We start from the raw sequence: 12,202 nt of genomic DNA, 5'->3' as shown, positions 1-12,202 counted from the left end.
AGTGTTGCATGGGAATGTTTGGCATCAAGTAACCTTGAGTATGTCCTCATCAGCGATGCAAAAAGCTGTATGAAGCAGAGGACTTGGCGCTGTGGACATTTCTCAGTGTTTACAAGACTTAGCCTTTGCTACAATATTGGTATCTGCATATCTGCAGTGTAATCTGTGGGTGGGCGGAAAAAAATTGGTTGCAATTTACATATCTTGTTTTTGTTAGGATACAAGAAACAAGTTCAGAAACCAGAACTGTCACATCTCTGTCAGAAAGAGCCCAGGTCCTCTCCTACAGCCAAGGCTCACGCAGAGTAAAGCCTCCCTTTGCAAACAGATAGTTGCATTTAAATGGGTAGTTGTTCCCATCATAGAAAGGTTAAAAAAAAAAAGTCCCTAACCACTTTCTCTTCTAATAGTTTGAATTGTCACAAGAGGTGACGCCAAATACAGCCGCTTCTGGAGGAGGCAGATGCCCAGGAGGTGCTGGGGGGTTGCAGGGAGGGGGGCCAGGGAGTCCTTGCTGTCTTAGATCAGCCAACTTGACTTCCTTGAACAGTAAGGAAATTTATGAGGAAGTGAGGCAAGTTGCAAATAACAGATTTTAATTTATGCTCTTAAGCCCTGCAGAATCCTCTCTGTGGCTTGTTCCCCCTCGCACAGTCTGCTGCAGCCTCCGAGTGCCCCAGCTCAGCTGAGGGAAAGCTGTGATCCATGTACCTGCATTGCATTAAAACTGCTGCAGGAATCGGAGGGCTCTTCCTGCAGGAAGAGTCTGCCATGTCCAGGTAGTGCCTCGCTCTGCAATGCAATGCAAGCTGCTCAGAGCTGACATTGCTTGAAGGCTTACCTAGGCTACTTGAGGAATTAAATGCCTCACCACGAAGGCAGGACATGCCCCTGTATTTGGTTAGTGTGGCTGGGAATGCAGAGTAGCGACCAAGTGCATCCTAGAGACAAATCTCAGACCTCTGAGGCGGCAGCTGTGCTTGCTGAAGCAGTCTAGCCACTACCTGCAGAAGAGTCAGTCCCGTCACAGGCAAGGAAACTGTCAGATTTGGCTTTAGTTAATGGAGGCCCTTTTTGCCCCTCCACCTCGCAGAAGACAACCAGAAGCAGGGTCTTTATGCACAGTCTTGTTTTTTAAGAGACCTGCAAACATAGAGAAAATTGAGACGGCAGGAAAGAAAAACAGATGCCCTAATTTCAGGATGCAGATTGCTTCAACTTGCTCTGAACGCTGTAAATACAGGACACCTGACATCATATTCATTTACAGTATGTTTATTTCTCAGTGCATTACATGAAACGTCTTTGGTATTTGTGGGTTCTTGAATACTGTTCCCACTCTGCTCTGTAAGAAAATGCTGAATACAAAACATTCCATATACAGTAACAAACCCCATAGCAAATAAAGAGAAATAGATATTTTGAACAATAACATAGCAATATGAAAACAGATAAGTAACCATGCAAGAAGTGGAACAAACAGGTTGTGTTTACAACAAACATTAGAGCTTGCCATAAATGAGTTCATCATGTCAGATGAGATTTATTCTTGCTCTAAGTTAAGAAATTACACGATTGCAAGATACTGCATATGGCTGCCCCATAAAATGCTGCATGGTTGTAAAGCTTATTACAATGAGAGAAGCTGGGACCATTTGCACACATATGAAACACACTGATATAAATAAAAAAATACTGTGTAAAATAACTAGTGAAAAAGTTAACGTTTCCTTCTATGGATGGGAATGTGCTTTGTGAACAGTTATAGCACCTTTGAGTTGCTTGGTTTCAACGCAATTACAGAAATTGTGAGTAGTTTAAACCCCTATACCACCAAACACCAGAATGGAATGTAATCTCAAATAAGACAGAAGCTGTAAACGTGCAGGAGAATGGATTTCCAATAAATTGTATCGAGAAGTAATTCCAGAAGCTGATTGTCTTTTAGAAGCCTTTGTCACAGTGGTCAGGTTCCCACATTAAAATAGTTCATTGAAGAGATTGGGAGCGAACCCCAATCCCAGAGCCAAACTCTCAGAAAGCTGCTTGTGAGCCATCTGCTCTGCTCCACTGAAAGCAGCACCAGTCCGTGCTAGCTGAAGATCTGGATCTGTTTTTTGTCCTGTTCCCTTGAAAGTTGATGCCAAAATTACTGTGAAGTTTGGTGGGAGCAGGTGAGGGCTCTTCTCTTTAGTTTACTCCTATTTCCCTGGGTTGCTATCAATTCTTTACAGTAAGTGCAAATTAGATACTCTGGAGAGAAGTATCTCTGCCTCCCAGGAGTACCAGATTGCTGGTGAACATCAGGGTGCACGAATTGCAAAGATTTTTGGTTGTGCAATGTGCTGCTGCTGCTTCTGGTTAGCTCAAGGCAAGGAAAATGCATTACTACTACCAGAACCAATCCAAGTCAAAAACACATTGGAGCTCAAAGAAAAATTAAGAATTTAAAAAAAAAGTCTTAGGAAAAAGAAAGAAAAGGTTAAGAACACACTATGGTATTGCACAGTATGCATGTAAGATAAAGCACTAAACATTTCAATTAAAATCTATTTCTAAATGAGCACACATTCAAAATAAATCCACTCTAAGTTACATAGACATGGCAAGATGCATTATATGCCCTGGCTAAAATGAGCCTTAATATCCTGCCTAAGATGGAAAATGTGGTTGGAGTGGTTTGCTTAGTCATGAATATCATTAATGTCAGTGTGTGAGGCTATGTTCACCTTTAAAACATAATTAAACTGGGACTGCACAGCAGTGTGGTCCAACCCTTGTGTAAGTAGAGAGGAATGAAACCCCAGCTGAGAGAGAAAGTCCATTTGGTATAATCCTACTGTCACCCAAATTAAAGATACAGTACCGCATAAGAGAGTGATGTAGCTAAGTAAAGCAAGAAGTGTGGGAAGAAAAAAATTACATAGCTCATACAGAAACCTGGAAAAGTCAATAATTAAAATGGTTGCAACCCAAACCTAACCAGTCTTCTGACAATTGACTTGGCAGGATTTGTTGCAAACAATTGCCATTAAATTTCCTTTCATTGTGCCAGTAATTTGTTTTAAATAATTTAAAATCCAAAATCCTAGTCAATATAAATTACTTGAAGAGAGCAATCATCAAGCTAATGCAATAGCTTTGAATTCAGGAAGACAAACGCGGAGGAAGAAAAATTTCTCTTTCAATTCAGTGTGAAGGCTCCAAAATGTCAAGGAAGTGAAAATAGCCTCATTGTATTCCCTCTTCCCCAAATTCAACCCTGTAGCTACAGGACCAGTGAAACTAAATTTTGCTGTTTCCCTTTTTAAAGATTGCTTTGGTTTAGTTTAGTTCCTGAAACTGCCATGAGGAAACTTTCTTAATGTGGCAAGCGACTACAGCTAGCACCAGCTTGCCCAGTGTACACATTTAGACCGAACTGGGATTTCTCCCCAGTCTTCAGGGCCTGATTTTCCAGCACCTACTGGTAGGCATAAGGGGTTCTCTCCTGGAAGCCACCAGCTATGTCTCGTAATGTCCATGTGATCAGGACCAAGATGGGCCCTATTCAACAAAGAGGTAATCAAGTACTTCTCAATTCCTACATGGTAATAAGCCTGTAAATGGGGAAACATCTTTTTTGAGTGTTTAGTTCTTAAATGGAAAGATTATGCCAAGAATATATCAGTGGCTGCACCATGCTTAGCTGTCCATGAACAGAGAGCTAATTGCCCTCATGGTAGTGAAGGGAGGGACGTGGGCTGCTGTACAGCACTTCAGTCATTCGCCAAGTGTTGGAAAGTTGAGCTATCTGTATTTGTGACTGATGGAGGCTGAGAGCCGGTTGCCAGCCTTCTTTAAGACACTGATTTAATTTGGGATCATTTATATACATCCTGTCATTAGAGTTAGCACTGGATTTAGAGTTGGTGTTGGATTTGAAATGAAGATGCATTCAAAGGTACTGTATTTCATTCTCCCAAAAGGATTATGAATACAGTTTGACTGCTTGAAGTCAGTAACCTGCTTGACATGGGCAGTTTTACTTGTTTTCTTGTCTTCTGACTATATCACACTCCAGCTGCAATTCAGAGCACAGGCAGGCAAAGTAATGCTGGAGCCTGAAGCATCAGCTCTTGGCAAAACGCTGCGTTCACTTCAGATGTTGGAGTCTTGGGGAAAGACAGCACCTGGTCATACTCCACAGATGTTTGTAACGCTTTGGGCTTGTTTCTTTGAAATGTCCAAAGGAAAACTTGAGCATACAGAAGTACAACCTGATCTACGTGGGTTGACTGCTCATGAGCTCCACCACTAGCATTAGCCAAGCATCATGAGGAGGATTCAAAAGCAGGGCAAGTAAATGCATTTGCTGCAGCCTCCAAGCCAGCTTAAACCAAGGCTGCTTATTATTTAGCTGTACAGCAGTAAAAAGCTTCTGTATGAGGGCAAGTTTCTCTGATGCTTGCTCAGCATCAGTTTACACCATTTTACTTGTTTTGAGAGGAATGGTTGGATTTCTAAAGAACAGGGCCAAATGAAGACATATAGTGAATTCAGTCATCCTGAAGTAGCCTGTAATCTGTTCATTTCTGAAAATATAATGCCCTTCAGAGGAAAGATTTGGATGTTCCAATGTCTCTGTAGGTCTACCATGTTTACAATGTATACAGATAGCTGTATCTTGCACTAGGAAACAGATAGAATGTGACCAATTTACCTGACTTACGCCATAAAATGACAAACACAAACTCAGTTTGCTCACTTTCATCCTGGGCTGAATTTTAAAATTGTCAGATCAGGGGGGAGGGAAGAATTTTTTTTTCTTTAAAATAAAGTACCATCAGTTCTGTTGCTTAGTCTCACCCTTTCTAACAAAAATCACTGTCTACATGAATGACATCAACTTGTCCCATTTGGTTTGCACAGCAGGTGTAGTGAGTCATTTGTCACTGAAGGGCAGGTTCAACTTCTTAACCCTGGAGCTGGGACTTCCCCCAAAATGAGACGTTATTGCAAAAAGTAAAATGACTTTGTATTTAACTCCCAGTGCAAGATACGCTCTTGACAAGACTCTAATTCCTTAGGTAGTGGTTAGCTACTACACTGTCTCCAGATTCAAATGGCAAGGATTTACTCACAAAACAAAAACAAAACAGTGTAAAAACATTTTTCCTTATTGATGTAGGATTAAGAAACTATTGCAAAATATCCTTTTCCATGAATAGTTATTGCTACTACTTAAATTAATTATCTCCGGATGTATGCACAAGCTGAATGCAATATGGGAAAATTCTTGCACAATTCCATCATATCTCTTACAAACTGCTCTATATTTTCATAGTAACACATAGAATCTCACTGAATATAGATAGAAAGTCAATGTTGCCATGAACATTTGCATCAAAAGTCCTTGCTTAACCAACCATGAATAGAAATAATGCCACTCACATACAGTTAGCAACATGAAAAGCCAAGATTTTGATGCTAAATTCCAAGAGTGACCTGAATTGTCAGAGTAACAGTTTTAAATGTTCTTTGAATTTTCCAATTTGTTCTTTGCTTAAAAGAAATCCTTGCAGATGAGAATGCTTTAATGGCCTATGAAAGTGGCATCTTCACCTGGAAGTCAGCATGACACCACCACGTGAAATAAAAGCAGATGTCATCAACTATGCCAATGGACAAGGCTAAGGCTTGGCTCTGAGTCTAGATGGGACTGATTGTCTCAGCTAGTTAAGCAGTGCTTTAACTGAGTAACTTTCAAGGGCAGTGAGGAAACAAGGGGAGGATTAAACTCTTGAGACACCGTCAGGAGATGTCATTTCTGTAGACAGCTTCTGAGGATACCTGCCATCTGGTATTCCAAAGGCAAAACAACAAAATCAAGAAAAATGTTCATAAGACCCTCTCTGAGCTATGGATAAGACATTCCCTGCCATAAGGGCACAGTATTGGCCAGGTAAGGAAACCCAACTGCCAACACTGCAGCCTCCTACCCACTTCATTTGCACTCTGCAATTAAGCACTGGGATACTGTATCTTTAACTGGTGAAAGGCATGGAGAACACACAGAACGTTCCTACTTCATCCGATTGCTTCTCCTTTTGGCTTCACTGTCATCCAGCAGTGAAGAGAGGATCTGGTAGGCCTGTGGCTGCTGGGGTCCTCCACGTTTGATCTTGATGCTGGTTCGCAGAGGGGAGCCCGGGATCACATCTTGTCCAGAGCCTGGCTCAATGGAAGATAAAGAGTCTGTAAGGAGAGAAAGTCACGGGAGAGCGCTATTTAAAAGGGGAGGCTAAGGAAAGAGGTAAATGGGCCCTTCTCAGTGACACCTCTTCTGGAAGAAGTGTCATCCCTCGTGTTGTCTTTCCATCCAGCAAGCAACTGTGGCACTTACACATTTGCTGCCGTCACACTACTCCTATATTAGGTCTTTTCCCTCTGCGCTGTCTAAACTCTTTGGGGTAGGTACTCTTACTGCATGTGGCTCAGCAGGTCCTGTTCCCATTTGTAATTCCATTTATAAAGCGCTGTTCTTTTATTGATTATAAATTTCCTTGGGCTATAGCTGCTACTCAGCATTGCCCACAGATTCCTGTTATTGAAGGATGAGGCCAAGTGGTCACTGGGAAGTGATGCTCCTGAGGGTTTAAGTTCCATTTCACTCCTTGTAAAGGAGGACATTCTGAGGCACTGAAAAAATTGAACGAAAGGATTGATCCACCCTAGGCTACAGCCAAATTAGCAATAAAGCTGGGAATAAATATTAGCTGTCCGTTCTCCCAGCATGCCTCGTGGTAACACACACCTCCTCTTTCTACAGCATCCTGTCCTATGAAGCTAAATATACATTTGACCATGGCCACTCTTCTATCTTCCCAGCAGTCAGCAACAGATGCTGATAACTCGATGCTGCCTCATCATTTTTAATGCCCTAGTTTCCTCTTCCTTTTGCCGTCAGAGATGGACATTTTCTTGTTTCCCTGCCAAGAGCACAACCTCACAAGCCAGACACCCAGACTTAGTTTGATCCCATGAGGCAGCGTTTGTTTCAAGTGAGCATTTGGCTGCTGGAGGATTTGTACTGTGCTCGCTGGAAGTAAACACGGCTGGGCTGCCCTCAGCAGTCTGCTAGGCTAGAGAATCTCAAACTGCCCCTCCATCGCAGAGAATAAGTTTGTTTGCTGGTATGTTTTGCCTTGTTGCTTGGGTGGCTGTGGTTTTGGAAACCGCACTGATTGGGAAGTTTCTTGGGAAAATGAGAGCATGCGATTGGCATTTCTGCGTGGGTCTTTAAAGCTGGGCTGAGTTGGGCTGCCCAGGAACCTGTGGTAAAATCCTTAACACCTACAGTGGGAACATGACCAGCTAGTTGGTGCTGGGTAATTTAAACCTGTGTGGTGCCTTTCAGAGCAGGGAGGTCTGTGCTCAAGGATATTCTGTTTTGTTATTTTATGTCTTTTTCTCTCTTTTTTTAAAACCATATACACATAAAGGGATGAACATAATTGTACAAGGAAAAAATGCTTTACTTTCCAAGTTCTCTTTCTAAACAATATTTTTGTAGGGCCTAAAATATGTCTTAAGTTAAAGAATGGAACTATCTCAAAAGCAGAGAGTGAAAACAAAATTATCTATACTGTTATTCAATAAAAAAGAAACTACTTATATAAAGTCATACAATGTAGGTGTTTAAAGATGGCCTTAACTATACTGTACAATTAAAACCCATCCATTTTTGCCAATGCAGTTACACTGGCATAGAAGTATACATGGGTATAAATAACTTGCCTCCGTGGCAAGCAATAACAGAAAATACATTTGTCAGTAAAAATGGTTTGCCAAAATGACCATTTCAAAATAACAGCAGCGCATGCCTTGTTGGTGCTGTATTTCCAAACAGACAGTGTATAAAATAGATAAATTAGGCAGTTCTGCAGGGGTAAAGTTTCATGAATTCTCCCAGTGTCTATATAGGCTTCCCAAAGAGCTGACATTTTCCTTCATACTAGTATAAATGAAGGTACAAAGTAAAAGATGATGAAGGGCCAGGCCTTGGGTCCTGTAAATATACTGTTCTGTGCTTATGGACTGGGTTCCCCTTCCCCTCTTGCCCGGAGAACATACCAGCTGGGCATGGATTGCTGCCCAGGTAAGGTAGTGGGCATCTTCCTGGTACCTCCACCATCTCAAAGCAAAGAAGCACAAAAACATATCTTCCTGCCCTTGGTGTATAAAATCCAATGAAAATATGAAGCAAACTAGGATTAATGCAGAGGTAAGGTCAGGGTGACTGTGGTTAAATCATGAGTTCATGATTCATGATTTCCCGAAAAGCTTAAACTGTTGCTGCCTATTGCTTCTGGAAATAGTACTTTGGGCCTCTAAAAGACACACATCCATTGAACAGTGAAGGGCAGTGCTGAGACCCAAGCCAGATCAGCCAGATAACAGAGCACCGGGCACTGACACTGGTTTGGCCTTGAAGTGCTGAGCAGCATTTTCATTTTAGCGCTCTGCTGGCTCCAGAGGAGCTTGTGGGCTCTCCAAGCATGCTGCCTTACTGCACTTTAAGTCACATACATGCACTTTAAGCCACTTGCTTAGGAACTGCTGGACATTTTAGCTATTTAGCATTTTCATAGGCTAAATCAATATCCAAAGGCCACTTCATAATAAAAGTGGGTGTCACTCTGAAGGAGGGTGTGAGCAGCTCGCTTTACAGGTGAGGTCAGGAATGAGGCGCCATGTGTCAAGGAGAAAATAAGAAAGAAAAGTGCTATGGGACTTGGTTTAAAAATGCTCATCTCAGTGTCAAGGCTGGGACAGTAACAAGGCTGTTAACAGGATGAAATGATCTGGCCCAGAGACTTGAACAAGCAGCTCCCTGGGAAGCTGGTAGATGATCTGCACCACATGGCTTGAGCTGCTGCTTGTGACCTGGCTTTCTGAATTGTAATAAACATTATTGTGGGGGTCATTTCACCTGCTACTGTAAAGCCAGAGTAACCAGTGCAGTTGGTGGAGTTCCAGGTTCTCAACAGTTCTAAGCATCCTTTAAGTCAGGTTGGGTACCTAGTTTTGGAAACCCAGCTTAAAACAGATACTAGACAGAGAGTTTAGGAGACTGGGAGGATGTTTAACTATCGGGCAGCTGCCTGAACAGAGCCCCCAGTTGTCTAGAAAAGAAAACCTTAGCGACGCTTACCATGAATTCCTATCATGTGCTCGAGAATTAATACCCTCTCAGCTAAAATCTTCAGAGCTTCTCGAAGCTGTTGAACACCTTCCCCCTGCAAGAAGGAAAAGAAAATCAACATTGGTATATGTTGCAGAATAGTCTTCTTGTTCATAATGTTGCCTCCATAATGCCAGACTATGCAGTGTGAATGTTTCAAAATGAAAAGATGTAAAAGGTGAAATAAGCTGCAAGGGTTAAGTAGAAATGCAGGAGAAATACCTATTTAAAAGAAAAACTCATCAGTTATACCCCATGTTTGCAGAGCCTCTGACCCAAAGCCAAGCCTTTCAGATTGGTTGCTGCTTCTGCAGTGGGCCAAACCCAGGGTGTATATTCCTGTCAAACCTTTATAATGTGCAGCTTATGTTAACAACTATGCTGAACTACCTGGAGAACAGGTTTTGCTCTCATCTGACATTTACTCTGAACATCAGGGAGTTACCTGGGCTTACTCTTTTTTGGCACACCAGGAAACCATCTTGCTGCTCCTTTTATAAACTGGAACAGTGGCATGCAAGCCCATCCTGATGGGCTTCACACTGCCTCTCACAGAGCTCCTAGCTGGGCCACATGCTCCCTGAAGCCTGTCCACATACTTTCACCTACACTCAGGCTGCAGTTTGTTGCCCTCATTGCCTTAGATATGAGCTTCAAGGGACAGATGTTGGTAAGTGTTTTAGGATGGGAGAGCAGAGATGTGAGAATTCCAACTCTCTCTTGGCACATGCAGTTTAGTCTCTTCTGGGAATCTGTGCCTGGGCTTGTGGGAGGGACGATGGGGGAGTAATTCCCTGCCATGCAGCAGCTCTGTGTGGCAGAACAACCGCTGGAGACTGAGGAGGTGTTCAGAGAGCATGGTGAGAAGGGCAGCTGACAACGTGGCCAAGGAAACCTCAAAACCCAGGATTTCTAGCATGTATTAAGATCAAACCCAAGGTTCAAATCATCTCTTGCTCTGCACTTTTAACTGTGGACAGGACCCTTGCCCTCCACAAAGCAGCCTGTCAAAGGGATTATGGTTGAAGCACAGTAAAGAGACAAAAATGAAAGTAAAACAACAGTAGAAATACATGCTTACATCAGCACCTTTGTCACCTTCCTCACCCTTCTTGCCTGGTTCACCCTAAAACAGACAAGAAAGAGAAATTTGTTTTCATGTGACTGAGGACCCTGTCCAGGATTATTTTCACCCCTTCCCTCTAAAGGAACAAATTAAAGGCAGAAATGTTTCACCAGCAGAAAACAGACTCTCTGGCACTTCATGCTAAGGGCCAAAGTGCTCTCGTGAGCTCTGGCCTGGTTCCCACCAGCTTCCCAGGAGGTCATCACCACTTCTAACTCTGACGAACTTGGCCAGGAGTGGCCAAGCTTTAGGAGAGGCTGGCTGCCATGACCAGGGCCCACAGGAAGACAATATACATCTCATGAAGATCTCAACGAGCAATGCTTTTATCTCACACCAAGATAAAAATACTGTTCCCATCCCCAAAAGGTGCACATGTTCATCATTTAGAACATAAAACCCTGCATTCTTCTCTCATTTATTAGTCACATCACTTTCTGCCTCTGAAGATGCTCATTAAGCTTTTCTTGAACAAAGATCCCTATGTGCTGTGAACATTGGTCTGATGTTCCCCCCTAACCGAGAAGTTCATGCATTTCTCAAAGAACAGATGACATGGAGAGATTAAATCACAAGCTAAACACAAAACAAGGAAAAGGGTTAACAAACTGCTGAATTAAATAGAGTGGAAATGCCTGGGCTCCTCAAAACTTGTTGGACATCCCTGAGGTACTTGCAAAGGAAGGGTGGGTATGGGAGGAAGGACTGAAGAAAAGGTTGTGTGAATCGTACAAAATGATGAGGTAGAATTAAGAAAGAGAAAAGAGAAACCTCCCAGAGGAGCTTGGACCTGTCTGGATGCTGCCAGCCAAAAAAACTCACTTGCTCCACTAGCTTGCTTTCAGCCAGCCTTCATCTCCACTGGTTTGTTTGCACCCTAGCCATATGTGCCAGTGCAGACATCTCCTACGTTCAGGTATTGCCAAGAAATCATTTGGAGACATCTCTTAATTTCACTAAAGGGTTTCCAGCTCAGCTTGGCAAACCAAAGTGCAAGAGGGAGTTGAGAGCAGCTGATGTACTTTGAGTTGTTTAACAGTGCCCACGTTTGGGCTCTGGTAGTGCCAGGAACCTCACAGGGCAGGGAGGGGGCTTCTGTCTGCCAAAGTTTGGCTAGAGGGGATCTGAAAGCAAAACACATCTCCTCTGTTGGTGTGACACCTTCCTGATCACAGCATCTCAGCACTATCCTTAACATGCAGGAAGATTATGTTTCATTTACAGAGATATACGTTAAGGTGAGGCTGCCTATTGAACAAGTGTCTAAGCTGGAGACAGCTGACCTAAGCATTGCATCCGAGAGAGCTGGTTGAACCAGCTGCAGTCCAGCTAGGTGGTGTTTACGGTGCCAGGCAGGCACCAAACCCATCTGAGTCTTGCACACACCCGCAAGTACATCACTTACAGGAAATCCCTTAATGCCCCTCTCTCCAGTCAGACCTGCTTGCCCCTGTTGGAAATAAAGTAAGTGTCATTAGGAGATATTTTTCCATTTGACAAGAACATAGTGTAATTTTTACTAGTGGAATTAAGATGGCTTAATGAAAAACCTTACACTTGGGATAATATGAAAAATTTCCTTTCCCTTGACATTATCACTGAGAGACAGCAAAGGGGGTCATGGTTTTCTGTCAAGTATCAGCTCCAAATCCCATCACACTTCGGAGCAGTTTGGTTCAATACAGAGCTACTCAGCTCGGTACCCTCACAGTAAGATGATTAGCAATTTTTTGAACTTTACAGCAGTCAGTTACATTATACCACGAAGGAATTTGGCTGGAGATTTGTTTCTTACAAAGATACCGCATTCTTCTCTCTAGTAAAACTGATGGGCTGATGCTGCCCCAGAC

General features: G+C 42.8%; 1 protein-coding gene across 9 annotated transcripts in view; it reads right to left on the bottom strand.

Moving 5' to 3' along the window:
- Positions 1-1,259: 1,259 nt before the first annotated feature.
- Positions 1,260-12,202, bottom strand: part of COL26A1 (collagen type XXVI alpha 1 chain) — a 193,574-nt gene continuing 182,631 nt past the window's right edge. For 8 of the 9 annotated variants that reach the window (XM_074890330.1, XM_074890322.1, XM_074890326.1 and 5 more), the window contains 3 exons: positions 10,308-10,352; positions 9,197-9,281; positions 1,260-6,237 (listed from right to left, as the gene is read on the bottom strand). In XM_074890330.1, the coding sequence (XP_074746431.1) occupies positions 6,065-6,237; positions 9,197-9,281; positions 10,308-10,352 (303 nt within the window). In that variant the 3' untranslated portion in view covers positions 1,260-6,064. The remainder of the gene's footprint in view (positions 6,238-9,196; positions 9,282-10,307; positions 10,353-12,202) is intronic. The other variant, XM_074890324.1, reaches the window with a different exon arrangement.

Source organism: Strix uralensis, chromosome 20 (genome assembly GCF_047716275.1).
Source record: "Strix uralensis isolate ZFMK-TIS-50842 chromosome 20, bStrUra1, whole genome shotgun sequence".
Taxonomy (NCBI): domain Eukaryota; kingdom Metazoa; phylum Chordata; class Aves; order Strigiformes; family Strigidae; genus Strix; species Strix uralensis.
The sequence above is the reverse complement of the archived record's forward strand: the minus strand, read 5'-3'. Positions and strand labels throughout refer to the sequence as shown.